Source organism: Rhinopithecus bieti, unplaced genomic scaffold, assembly GCF_001698545.2.
Source record: "Rhinopithecus bieti isolate Rb0 unplaced genomic scaffold, ASM169854v2 scaffold_3764, whole genome shotgun sequence".
NCBI classification, from domain to species: domain Eukaryota; kingdom Metazoa; phylum Chordata; class Mammalia; order Primates; family Cercopithecidae; genus Rhinopithecus; species Rhinopithecus bieti.
Genome location: NW_016804367.1, coordinates 542,027 through 556,460, shown reverse-complemented (window position 1 = coordinate 556,460; position 14,434 = coordinate 542,027). Strand labels below are relative to the sequence as shown.

At 41.4% G+C, this 14,434-nt stretch overlaps 2 protein-coding genes across 2 annotated transcripts in view; both read right to left on the bottom strand.

The window, feature by feature from the left end:
- Window positions 1-619, bottom strand: part of LOC108526680 (40S ribosomal protein S3a-like) — a 16,054-nt gene extending 15,435 nt beyond the window's left edge. The window contains exon 1 of the mRNA XM_017867516.1: window positions 1-619. Within this exon, the coding sequence (XP_017723005.1) occupies window positions 1-587 (587 nt within the window). The 5' untranslated portion in view covers window positions 588-619.
- The window catches only part of AGBL4 (AGBL carboxypeptidase 4), a 736,988-nt gene that overhangs the window by 283,417 nt on the left and 439,137 nt on the right, over window positions 1-14,434 (bottom strand). The window lies entirely within an intron of this gene.

Below are 14,434 nucleotides of genomic sequence, written 5' to 3'. Positions count from 1 at the left end.
TCTTTTCCAATGCTGTCTGGAATCAATTTATTGACCACTTCTTTCAAGTCATTTGTCTGCACCTCTCGGGTCATGATTTCCATCATCTTCTTCCGGATTTGGCGGACCTGTTGGTGCTGAGCATAAGAGGTCTTCCGTATCTGATTGTTGCGTTTTTTAGTAAAACCAACACGGAACAGACGAAGCACGTAACCATCGGTAGTCTTGACATCAACATGAGCTTCAGTCATTTTCTGCCACTTTTTGACCATGGAACACATTTTGTCAAGGGTAAGATCCATGCCATGGAAGTTAGTCAGGCAGTTTTTGCCATGAACATCTTCAGTAATCAGCTTGAATTTTCTAAATGCAATTTCATCATTCTGCAAATCAGCAAGACTCACTTCAAACACACGACCCTTGAGACCATCAGATGCAATTTTGGTTCCTTGGGTCCTGGTGATGAGCGTCTTTCCAATATTTCTTATATTGAACATATCAGGTGCTTTCACATCATACCAATCTTTCTTAGAAAATGGATCAACCATTTTCTTCTTGGCTCCCTTTTTGCTGCCTTTCGTAAGGCACTTGTTCTTGCCAACCACCATGGCGCTGATCAGAGAGCCGAAAGGCAATTTCTATTGTTTTAAGTGACACAGTTTGTGGTGTCCTTAGGAAACCAATAGACTTGGGAGATATGCAAGGGAGCAAATGCAATAATTCCAACAGAATAAATGATGTAACACTTAAATGAGTTCCCTGAGCTGTGCCTATTACATTTATTAATTAAGTAATCTTGGTTAAGCCAGGAAATCTTGTGAGCCTCGATACTCATGGAGGTATGTGTAAGTAGAAGTAGTTTGTCCAGGAAAAGGACAGACAGTCCATGTCTGCCTGAGGAAGCTAGGGAAGGTTTCCCAAAGAGGATAGTTAGAGCTGATACCTCAAGGATGAGTAGAAGCTTAGCAGGTGTGGGAAAGTACAGAGGGAAAGACACCACTCAGGCTAGAGAGCCTAGTGTAGAAGCAGAAAAGTGTGAACTAGTTTTTAAATTTTTAGGAAACTACAAATATTTAAGTATTGCTGGAGTATGTTGGTAATATTCATCTGCCTTCTAGACCCCCTTCTTCACCTTGATGTCCTACAGACACCTTCTATTCAAAATATCCCAAATTGAACTAGACCACTCTTTTTACCCCCATTCATAGTCCATACATGTTCTCCTTTTGCTTTCTCTGACTTGGTGAATGGCCCCACTACCTACCCATGTAGCCTAGCTAAAAATCTCTGAGTGTCCGCATGACCAACTCTTGGTAATTGACTTCCTTTTCATCTCTGATTTACACAATCATTTTTGAGCTTTACTGTCTCTGGTTCTGATGGCTTCTCACTTGGCACAAGTTCTGAATTCTTCAGCTGTGTCTCTAGGACACATTCCTTCCAGCTAAGCCTCTTTGTCAGATAATTAATGATCTGTAAACAAATGCTTAATTGTACCAGGGGAGCACATATTTAAAGAAACTTTATGATAACATAAAGGATCCTTTTCATAACACGAAGAGCATCTCTCTCACAAACTCCCCCATCCTCAATTTAACATTTAGTCTGAACTTTCATTTCACATATTAAATCTAAAGCCCTCTTATAGCAGGACCCCAAAAATAAAAAAAAACAAAAATCACCTAAGAGACAGATGGTATTATCCTGAGGTTTATCCATGTCAGGTACTTCCTGAAATACCTCTCTTTTCTCTCTAAGTCCAGCCCCTTTGGCCCTCAGACTCAAGACTTCGGCACCTGCTGGGAGAAAGAAAATTTCGGCTCCTGGCAAGAAGGGGAAGGAGATGTGAATTTATTAAGAATCTAATATATGCCTGGCTCTTTTACTTATGTTCTCTCATTTTAATCTTTACAGCAACTCCATTGACTGCTTGCCACCCATTGATAAACAAAAAGTTAGGTACCTTACACAAGGTAGTAGTAGCTTATAAAGGGGAATGACTGACATTGAAGGGGGTGCCTGAATTAAATGTAATAACATTATTATCTCTAAGCACACTCTTTTAAGCTGTTTAGGTTATCTAGTCAGCCTCAATGCCTTTTCAAAGTGGGTATAAAGTCATCAGTGAGAGAATATGCCTGGCCATTGCTGATTCCTCAAGAGTAGGCCAGGCACATCGACCTTGTGGTCAAGAAGCCCCAGTGGAAACTTTTCTGTTTGCTCCTGCTTTGGGGATCTACCCTTGTGCTAGGAGCCAGGGTTAGGTGCTGTTGGAGGAGGGGCCAATCCAGCCACATAGGCGCTTCAGAGAGGAAACACCTTGGCTGGGATCTGAAATTGAGCCCTCTCTAGGGAGTTTGAAAAGGTGGTTTTCATGCAATTCTTAATGTCCTGGCTGTTTCAGAAAGAGGAAGCACAGCAACATTTTTAGAACAGTTAGTGGGGTGTGACAAAACCCAGAGACTGTACCCACAGGAACTTTCTCCCTGCTTATTTGTTTCAGAAAACATTTGGTATTCAAGGAGCACCTGCCCCATTCCAGGCCCTGTGCTCTCCCACTGGGTCTTCAACCTCTTATCTTTGGAGGGCTCCTTCCTACATGCACTTACACATGCCCAAGCCTTTCTCAGCTTCAAAAAGCAACAATGGCCACCTCAAAACCCTCACTCATCCCTGCCTCTCCCTCAGTTACTTCCTCCTCTCCTCCTCTGCAAAAGTAGAACTTTTTGGAAGAAAGTGCTATGCATAGTTATTATAAACATCCACTCACCTCCCATTCACTCCTCAACTCCACTGCAGTCTGGCCTTTGCCTCTACCGAACCTACTCTCCAAAGTCACCAATGACTTACTGATTCAAGGGCTTTGCCTCATTTGGTTTCTCAGGAGCATTCACACTGTTGACTTTGCCTTTTTCCAGAAAATTTTTTCCTCTTAATTTCAGTAATGTTCAAGTTCGTCTGAATTCTTTGATAATCATCAGTCTCCATGTAGGCACCTTTTCCTTGACCCCCATTTCAGATGTCAATATTCCTCAAAATTTTACTGTAGGCCTTCTGGCCTTTTTCATTCTGTGTATGCACTCACCTACTGCAGACTTCTATTCTGAGCTCCAGTAACATAGGCATACAGCTGCTTACTAGACATATCAACTTTAAGGTCTTAATGGCATCTCAAATATTTCAAATCCATCTCTTCAAACTTTTGAGAAGACTGCTTCTCCTCAAATGTTTCCTGTTTTAGTAAAGAATACTATCATCCACCCAAAGATCAGGTTAGAAACCAGTGAGTCATTCTTGACTCCTACTGTCCTCTCACCTCTTAGTCATCAACTCCCATGGGTTCTGTACCATATATATCTTTCAAATCTATTTATCTTCTCCACTATATCCTAGTTCAATTTTTATTTCCCTGCTCTAAATCTTACCCCTTCCCAATGCATTCCCCAAACCAGAATGATCATCCTAAAATGCAAATTTGATCATGTTACTCCTCAGAAAAGACTTTCCAAAAGCTTCTCATCTATCTGTCTTCGGATAAAGTCCCACCTGATTTTAATCCTATACGATCTCTATCCCCTACCAGCTCTCTGGGCTCAACTCATGCTACATATTCCCTTATTCTCTTTGCTTCAGTCAAACTGGCTGCCACCTTGTTCTTCTCTTTTTCCTTCCCCTCCCCCTTTTCCTAAACCCCTTCTCTTCCTTTTCCTCTTTCTGTAACTTTTATTTTAGATAATTATAGATGCCATATAGTTGTAAGAATAATCGAGAGATATCCTGTATACCCAGTTTCTTCCAATGGTAACATCTTGCATACTTGATAGAGTACAGTATCATACCCAGAAAGTTGACATTGTTATAATCCATTGACATTATTCATCTTTCACCAGTTCTACATATATTCATTTGTGTATATGTATGTGTATTTAGTTGTATGCAATTTTTTGAGATGGAGTCTTGCTCTGTTGTCCAGGCTGGAGTGCAGGGGCACAATCTTAGCTCACTGCAGCCTCCGCCTCCTGGGTTCAAGCAATTCTTCTCCCTCAGCCTCCCAAGCAGCTGGGATTACAGACATCTGCCATCACACCCAGCTAATTTTTGTATTTTTTAGTAGAGACGGGGTTTCACTATGTTGGCCAGGCTGGTCTTGAACTCCTGAATTCAGGTGATCAGCCTGCGTCAGCCTCCCAAAATGCTGGGATTACAGCCACCATGCCTGGCCAGTTCTATGCAATTTGATCACGTGTAGATTCATATGACTACCATCACCATCAAGATATAGAACAGTTCCACGACAAGGATCAAACTGGCCTTCTTCTCGTGCCTTCAGTGGGTCAACTTCCTTTTACTTATAGGTATTCACACAAGCTCTTCCCTCTACTTATAACACTTTCCCCAATACCATTCGTTTGTCCAATTACTATTTATTTTTCAGACCTCAAATTAAACATTAATTCTCAAAAATACTTTTTCTAATCCTACACTTGGTTAGGATGTTTGTTCTCTGTTCCACTAGCACCCAATACTTCTTGTGTCCCATCAAAGCACCTATTTTCTCACCTCTGCATTGATATTAGTCTGCATGAAGGCAGAGGTTATGTGTGGCTTGTTTACTTCTATATCTCCAATATCTAGCACAGTACTTACAACTAGGGAATTCCTCAATTAAAATAGATAGGAATAATGAACTCATAAAAACTGATGAATCCAGTGGGGCTTTTTCCTTTAAGGAGTTCCCAGTCATAAAACAGGCTACCCTAAGACAGTGTATTGAATCAGCATTGTCTTGGAAGGAAGTGTGGAGGTTGTGGGGATCCAGAGTATCCATTTTCTCCCCAGCTTCTAAATATACACAGTTGGGCACAGCCAGGACCAGAAGAATCCTTGAGTACCCATGTTCATCTGTCCAGAACCCTTCAGCACAGTTTAGCAGATCAGGTAAGTGGAGCAGACACTGTGGTTACGAGTCTAAAGACATGATTTCAAAGATCTCAACTGGATAATTTTCTCAGCTCTGTAACCATAGACTGAAAGCAATCTTGGTTACAGATTGGGTCCCACACTATGAATCCTGATCTTGGCCACAGAATGCCCCTGATCAAGGCACAGATCTTTTTTTTTTTTTTTTTTTTGAGATGGAGTCTTGCTGTCACCCAGGCTGGAGTGCAGTGGCGCGATCTCAGCTCACTGCAAGCTCCGCCTCCCGGGTTTACGCCTGTAGCTGGGACTACAGGCACCCGCCATCTCGCCCGGCTAATTTTTTGTATTTTTCAGTAGAGACGGGGTTTCACCGTGTTAGCCAGGATGGTCTCGATCTCCTGAACTCGTGATCCACCCGTCTCGGCCTCCCAAAGTGCTGGGATTACAGGCTTGAGCCACCGCGCCCGGCCAAGGCACAGATCTTAACACTGTCCAATCATGCAAAAATATAGCATCTTCCACAAGGAGAACAGGTAAGGTTAAAGGCAAACCTCTATCGTGGGAAAACAGCAGCCCACTCTGACACAGGAAAGCAGAAGTTGAATCATATGTCCTCCTAGGGGGTCAATGACATACACACCCTAAGAAGAGAAATATAATTATTGAGTCTTGAAGACTTAAACCTGGCAGGGCCCTTAAAGGCAATACGCACCCTTATGTGAAGTTTAATGGTGTAGAGAATAGAACCTCAGCTTACTGAATATGGTAGTAAAATGTTAACCTTTCATATCTAGCTTCAGACCCAGAAACCCTTGTTCCCATTTCAGAATCCTTTCTAATTAATTTTACCAAAGCATAATGACTTTTTTTATTTTGATAGTTTTTGGGGAACAGGTGGTTTTTGGTTACATGGATAAGTTATTTAGTGGTGATTTCTGAGATTTTGGCGCACCCCTTACCTAAGAAGTGTACACTGTACCTAATGTGTAGTCTTTTATCCTTCACCCCTATCCTACCCTTCCTCTCAAGTACCATTATATCCATTATGGATATCCATTATATTCATTATATCATTCTTATGCCTTTGCATTCTCATAGCTTAGCTCCCACTTATAAGTGAGAACATATAATGTTTGATTTTCCTTTCCTGAGTTACTTCACTTAGAATAATGGTCTCCAACTCTATCCAGATTGCTGTGAATGCCATTATTTTTTTCCTTATTGTGGATGAGTAGTATTCCATGTACATATATATACCACATTATCTTTATTTTTTTTTTTTTTTGACACAGAGTCTCACTGTGTTGCCCAGGCTGGAGTGCAGTGGCACAATCTCGGCTCACTGCAACCTCCGCCTCCTGGGTTTAAGCAATTTCTGGCTAATTTTTGTATTTTTAGTAAAGATGGGGTTTCACCATGTTGGCCAGGCTGGTCTTGAACTCCTGACCTCAAGTGATACGCCCACCTTGGCCTCCCAAAGTGTTAGGATTACAGGTGTGAGCCACCACACCTGGCCTGTATACCACATTTTCTTTATCCACTCATTGGTTGATAAGAATTTAGTCTGGTTCCATATTTTTGCAATTGCAAAATTTGCTGCTATAAACATGTGTGTGCAAGTGTCTTTTTCATATAGGGACTCCTTTTTCTCTGGGTAAGATACCCATTAGTAGGACTGCTGGATCAAATGGTGGTTCTACTTTTGCTTCTTTAAGGACTCTCTATACTGTTTTCCAGAGTGGTTGCACTAGTTTACATTCCCACCAGCAGTGTGAAAGTGTCCTCTTTTTACCACATCCATGCCAGCATCTATTATTTTTAAGTTTTAAATTATGGCCATTCTTGCGGGAGTAACTTGGTATCTCATTGTGGTTTTGATTTGCATTTCCCTGATAATTAGTGATGTTGAGCATTTTTTCATGTTTGTTGGCCATTTGTATATCTTCTTTTGGGAATTGTCTATTCATGTCCTTAGCCTACCTTTTGATGGGATTTTTTTTCTTGCTGATTTGAGTTTCTTGTAGGTTCTGGATATCAGTCCTTTGTTGGATGCACAGTTTGTGAAGATTTTCTCCCACTCGGTGGGTTGTCTGTTTATTCTGCTGATTATTTCTTTTGCTGTGGAGAAGCCTTTTAGTTTAATTAGGTCCCATCTATTTATTTTTGCTTTGGTTGCGTTGCTTTTGTTTTTGTTGATTTTGCTTTGTTTTGTTGCATTTGCTTTCCTGATCATGAACTCTTTGCCTAAGCCAATGTCTAGAAGAGTTTTCTGATGTCATCTTCTAGAATTTTTATGGTTTTAGGTTACTTAGATTTAAGTCTTTGATCCATTTTGAGTTGATTTTTGTATAAGGTGAGAGATGAGGATCCAGTTTCATTCTTCTATATGGGGCTTGCCAATTATTCCGCACCATTTGTTGGATAGGGTGTCCTTTCCCCACCCACTTTATGTTCTTATTCGCTTTGTCAAAGATCAGTTGACTGTAAGTTGTTGGCTTTATTTCTGGGTCCCCTATTCTGTTCCAATAGTCTATATGCCTATTTTTATACCAGTACCATGCTGTACCATGTAACTATAGCCTTGTAGTATACTTTGAAGTCTGGTAATGTGATGCCTCCAGATTGGTTTTTTGCTTAGTCTTGCTTTTACTATGCAGGTTCTTTTTTGGCTCCATAAGAATTTTAGGACTGTTTTTTCTAGGTCTGTGAAGAATGATGATGGCATTTTGATGGGAATTGCATTGAATTTATAGATTGCTTTTGTCAGCATGGTCATTTTCACAATATTGATTCTACCCATCCATTAACATGGGATATGTTTCCATTTGTTTGTTTCATCTGTGATTTCTTCCACCAGTGTTTTGTAGTTTTCCTTGTAGAGATCTTCCATCTCCTTGGTTAGGTATATTCCTAAGTATTTTATTTTATTTTCCAGCTGCTGTACAAGGGGCTGAGTTCTTTATTTGATTCTCAGATTAGTTGTTGTGGGTATATAGCAGTGCTACTGATTTGTGTACATTGATTTTGTATCCTGAAACTCTAGTGAATTCATTTATCAGATCTCGGAGCTTTCTGGATGAGTCTTTAGGGGTTTTTAGGTGTCAAATCATATCATTGGCAAGCACTGACAGTTTAACTCCCTTTTTACTGATTTGGATGCCTTTTTTTTTCTTTGTCTTTTCTGATTGCTCTGGATAGGACTTCTAATACTATGTTGAATAGAAGCAGCGAAAGTGGGTATCCTTGTCTTGTTCTAGTTCTCAGAGGCTGTGCTTTCAACTTTTCCCTGTTCAGTATAAATGTTGGCTGTGGGTTTGTCATAGATAGCTTTTATTATGTTGAGATATGATGCATCTATGCTGATTTTGCTGAGGGTTTTAATCATAAAGAGATGCTGGATTTTTTTTCAAATGCTTTTTCTGTGTCTATTGAGATGATCATGTGACTTTATTTGTCTTCAATTCTGTTTATATGATGTATCACATTTATTGACTTGCATATGTTAAACCATCCCCACATCCCTGGTATGAAACCCACTTGACCATGATGTATTGTCTTTTTGATATGCTGTTGGATTCAGTTAGCTAGTATTTTGTTGAGGATTTTTGCATCTATGTTCATCAGAGATATTGGTCTATTGTTTTCTTTTTTTGTTATATCCTTTCCTGGTCTTTTGGCATTAGGGTGATACTGGCTTCATAGAATGATTTAAGGAGGATTCCTTCTTTTTGTATCTTTTGGAATAGTTTCAGTAGGATTGGTAACATTTCTTCTTTGAATGTCTGATAGAATTCAGCTGTGAATCCATCTGGTCCTGGGCATTTTTTTGTTGGCAATTTAAAAAATTATTGTTTCAATCTCACCATTTGTCATTGGTCTGTTCAAGTTTCTGTTTCCTCCTGGTTTAATCTAGGAGGGTTGTATATTTCCAGGAATTTATCCATCTCCTCTAGGTTTTCTAGTTTGTGTACATAAAGGTGCTTATAGTAGCCTTAAATGATCTTTTGTATTTCTCTGATATCCATTGTAATAATCTCCTGTTTCATTTCTAATTGAGCTTATTTGGATCATCTCTGTTCTTTCCTTGGTTAATCTCACTAATGATCTATCAATTTTGTTTATCCTTTCAAAGAACCAGCTTTTGGTTTCATTTATCTTTTTTGTTGTTTGTTTCAATTTCATTTAGTTCTGATCTTTGTTATTTCTTTTCTTCTGCTGGTTTTAGGTTTGGTTTTTTCTTGTTTCTTTAGTTCCTTGAGGTGTGTGCTTAAATTGTCTATTTGTGCTATTTCAGACTTTTTGATATGGGCATTTAACGCTATGAACTTTCCTCTTAGCACCACTTTTGCTGTATCCCAGAGATTTCAATAGCTTGTGTCACTATTACCATTCAGTTCAAAGAATTTTTACTTTCCATCTTGATTTCATTGCTTACCCAAAGATCATTCTGTTTCATGAGAGCACCAGCTGTGGTAGTAGAAGGGGGACATAAGCTTGCCCTAAGTTGGCCAGGATAAGTACTCAGGTTTCTCAGGCAATGAATGTATGGGGCTGTAAAGCCCCCAAGAGTTTATGTCTTTTGTGTTCAGCTGCCAGGGCAGGTAGAGAAAAACCATCAGTTTGGGTAGGGTTAGGGGGGTCTGTGCTCAGACTATCTTTGGAAGGGGCTTGCTGTGGCCACTGTGGAGCGTAGGGGAGGGTGGTTCTCAGGCCAATGCAGTTATGTTCCAAGGGGGATTATGGCTGCCTCTGCTGCATCATACAGGTTGCCAGGGAAGTAGGGAGAAAGCTGGCAGTGACAGGCCTCACACAGCTTCCACACAGACAGCAAGGCCAGTCTCACTCCACTGTGCCCCACTAACAGCAGCAAAGTTATATCCAGGCAGGCCACGTGCAGGGCTTGAACCTTGCTCCAGGTTACCAGCCTCCTCACTGAGAAAGCAAGTGTGGCTTTCTGGCCTTGTCCCTCCCTGCCTGCCCACACTGGTGGCTGCAGCTCCTGCACTTGTATCTAAAGTCATTCCCATTCAACTCCCAGGTTCTGCTCAAGAAAATTTATGCTCAGTTGAAATTATTACAAAGTTTAGTTGGAATCTTCTTTCACCTTGTGATCCCTCCCTAGTTCCTCTGGCTGCCTTCCCCAAAGACCCCTGTGAGATAAAGTCAGGGATGGCTTCCCTGGGCTTCAGCTGGGGACTGAGAGTGCCTACAGGGCTCTTCCCATAGCTTCTACTTTAATATCTTGCTCAGCTCCCTAAATCCATTCCAGCTCTAGGTAAGGTTGTCCTTCTTCTGCATTCTGGATTTTCAGGTTCCCCAGTGGGGATGTGTGTTCAAAGGCAGGTTTTCCCCTCTTATATTTTGGGAGCTTGCAGTTTTTTGGCTGTCTTGTGAAGTTTACAACAGCAAGCCGCTTCCTCCACAGGATCTATGAACTCTTTTGGTCTTCTTTGCATGTTTTTGCAATGGTTCTTGGACCAAAAGTTCACAGTGTGAGTCTCCCTACATGCTGTTCTGGCCGGGAGCTGCACGTTCGTCAGCCATTTCCCTCTCCGGCCTTGCCTCCATAATATCTTTTTTTTTTTTTTTTTGACTTCAAAACATCAAACTAAAGACTTCCCCTGGCCTCCAGCTGGCACTCTCTAACATCCTCTCCCCCACCAGTCAGACTGACCTAATTAAAGTACAAAATGAGCCATGCTAATTTCCTGCTTAAAACCCTTCACTGGCTTCCTATCAGTTGATAGAAAGTTTCAGGATGGAGGCCAGGCTCCTTTGTCTCCAGATCTTGTCTCCCTGCCTCCTCTCTGGCCTTATCACTTGCCTCTCCTTATATTCTACTTTCTTGAACACACCATGCTGTTTTATGCTTATGTTGAAGCTGTGCCCATTCCCAGCATGGATTTCTCACTAATTTTTGCCTGGCTCACTCTTTCTTAACCTTCAAGATTCACCTTAGCCATTATCTCTTCCATGGAGCCTTCCAGGAACAATTAGGTTGGAATAATGCCCCCTCACCCTGCCATATCTCTATGCCTACCCCATTATGTCATTTAGAACCTTCAATTGGGACATCTTATTTATGTGTCTGGACCTCCATTAGTCTGGGCTTCTGAGGACAGAAATTGCATTTTAATCATTCCTTTCCTCTCAGTGTCCAACACAGGACCTACTACATTGGAAACTCTTGGTGAACTCTGATGTAAAAAGAGAGCAATTCTATAATTAACATTCATTGAAAGTTAACTGTATGTACTAGGAAGTATGCTGGGGGCTTCACATGCATAATGTCATTTCATTCTCCTAATAGTACTGGACCACTCAGCATGCTTAACAAAGCCCTCCTCATCCAGAGTATACCACAGAGATTCCAATGTCTATGCTCCCAGTAATATCCAGAGGCCCTGCCTCTGGCCCCACCCTCCATTACAACACATGGCCTATGGACTCATGTCTTGTCTTCTACCTTTCACTTCATACTTGAACTTACATTTCTACCTGGCCCATTCAAGTGGGATTCAGGGTTAGGCTGTGTGTATTTTTCTGTTTTATTTCCACCATAGACCTCTGATTCCCACCCTCAGCATCAAGCTCTGCAGTTTGCATGCCTAACCTGATCCACCCAGGAACAGTGAAGGCTCCAGTACCAACACAGCACTATAGGTCCTTGAGTATCTGAGAGAAAAGAGCAGGCTAATGTGAGCTTGATTATTCCCACTAGTAAAGACAAGGAAGCTAAGTCAATTAATATGCCCAAGGTCACATGGCTCTCTTCTGCCCAATGCCAAGACCCGGACATAGCATCTCCTCTTGTGTAGAGGACACCCTCCCTCTTCTTTCAAATAGCTCTTGAAGGTCCACTTATTTGTCCATCTCACACCTTGGTTATGAGCTCTACAGGCAGGGGCTGTTATCCAGCACTGTCCTTCAGTGTCCAGCCCAAGTCTTGCATTGAGAAGAGCCCTGGGAAAGGCCAGGTAAAGGGATGAATGAGTACAGCTCAAGCTCACACCAATCTCCCTCTGCCTACAGTGGATGTTCTACCCTTCCTCTACTGCTATTTCCAAAGGCACTTGGAGTTCTCTTTTGCATTTGTTTTAGTGTCAAAGAAGAAAAGCTATCAAATGCATTTTCCTGTCAATTTTTCTTTGTAATTGATAATAAATCCCTCTGTAAAGAAATATATACCCTCAACGTCTTAAGGAAAGCAAGTCATGGTATAATGGTTTAAACAAAGGAATTATAAAATTCTGGGGAAGCTACAGATCTCTACCTCACTAAGGTCTGAGGTAAAATTTTCTGAGGCTATGAAAAGAGGAAGGGCTTTGTCATTAGACAAAATTGGGTTAAAATCTTGGCTCTGCTTCTCAGGACCTGTGGACCTTGGGAGAGAAACTTGAGAGTATCCTATGCTTTACCCTCTTTCTTGCCCACTCTTGCCAATCTTTCAACAAGTTCTGCCAGTTTCACGATCTAAATGGTTCTTCTCCAATCTCTGCTATAATTGTGAGCTAGTCTGGTGGTTAAGCACTTAGGCTCTGAAATGAGATTGTCTAGACTTGAATCCAAGTTTTCTTAGTATGTCATTTTGTCACTTTGGATACTTTGCCTAACCTCTCAACATCTCAGTTTCCTCATCTATAAAATGGAGATTAAAAATCTTAGATTATTAACAAGATTTTAAAAAATCCCAAAAAATGATAGCATAATTCCTGGCCCAGAGTAGAAGCTCACAAACACTAGCTCTTATTATTATTTATTACCTCTTTTGTTCAGGCTATTATCTTCTATAACTTTATACTGCCACACCTCCTCTCCACCCTGCCAACCCATGACCATTCCTGCAAATTCGCCTGCCTGATTTCTCTCCTCTACTGCCTCTTTTCCAATCCTTCTATGTGCAATAGCCACAGCATTATTTCTAAAAGGTATCCCATTATAGGGTTGTCTGTAGATAAGGCATGAGCTCCGTAGCTTTGGAGAAAATGCCCTCAGTTATCAGGGTCCCTGTATACCTCCCAAAAATTCTGAGAGTGAAGTTTTACTCCTATTTTACTGTCTGGGAGTGTTTAAAGAAATGTTTCAAGGTTCTACAGTTATTCACTGGTCAAGTTGGGATTTATACACAAGTCTCTCTGAGCCCAGAGCCTGTGGTGATCTCTTCACTGGCCCACACTGCCTCTCTCCACCCACACTAACCCTCTCCACCCACACCGACCATCCATAACTGACAAATAAGAGGCAGCATCTGATAAACAAGAAAGGAATGGTGCATTTAGTGAGAAAGAGAAGCTAGTAGGGAGATATCATGGTGGGCTATTGAGCTGGGGAATCCTTCCTGGAAGGGTAGGGGCTCTAGGGGTCTGGAGGGACAGACTAGCAAGGATGGTACTGGAAACAATGCTGAAGTGCTTTCAGAATTGTCTGGTGAGATGAAGTAAGGTTCTAGTCTGAATAGAAACATGTGCTGCAGATGGTGTTGTCTTCTTCCCCAGCAATGGCAAAATCATAGGAAGCTCAGAAATGTTGTTCTACATTTTAGTTATTGTTTGCTGGGGACGGAAGCACCATGTTAAGTTTCAGGGCTTGCCATATTCTCTTTGATAGCCAGAGATTAACAAACTCTGGTTGGTTGGATTGGGGAGAAGAGTCCCTTCCCCTTGAGTTCCTACCACATAGTCTTATTACATCACCCTGCAGTGATGCTACCCAAATATGTATTCATTGTTCAGCAAATCTCAGAAACCTGCTGGGTACCAGACCCCCATGCTGGAGATGCAGAGAACAGTCAGAGGTGGTTACTGGACTCATAGTACTCATGATTTAGTGGGGAGAATACCCCTATACAATGACAATACTGTGTGAGAAGTGCTCTGGGGTCTGGGGTAGGGAGTGCACAGGGAAGTTTTCTTAGAAATGACATCTAACCAAACTTCTGAGGGAACATTTTCCATCAAAAGGAATATTTGGGTTCATTTCAAAAGGCAAATTTGGGTTATTGCCTTTTGTTATTGGAAAGGCAGAACAATGTGCTCTTGCTTGATGTTGTGGAGCATTTAGAGCATGGAAGGTAGAATATCTGTGTGGTAGAATCCCTGGTTTGGGCAATCTAAAATGTAGTCCCGTATTTCATGGGATTTCCTCAACTATGGAACAGGGATAATAATATCACTTCCCAAGATTTCATAGTTGAGGTACCTGCCAGATAGTTTGAAGGTAGCATGAAAGGTGAAACACACTCTCAGGCTATATTAGGGGCTCAGTGAGGTAGTGCAAAAGAATAATGGCCCGGGATGCAGACAAACTCTGTGATTTACCAGCTATGTGACTCTGCAAAAGTTACTTCATCATAACAAACCTCAGTTGCTTCCTTTGTCCAACAGGGACAATATTACCTTGCCTAGCCACTAAATAGTAGCACTGGTCCTTGATCTCCCATCTCATGCTCTATGCCCCCCTCTCTCAGTCTGTTTCCCCATCTGTGAACAGGACAAGATGAGGTTCTGTGCAAAGAAAGAATAAGAAAATATTCTCT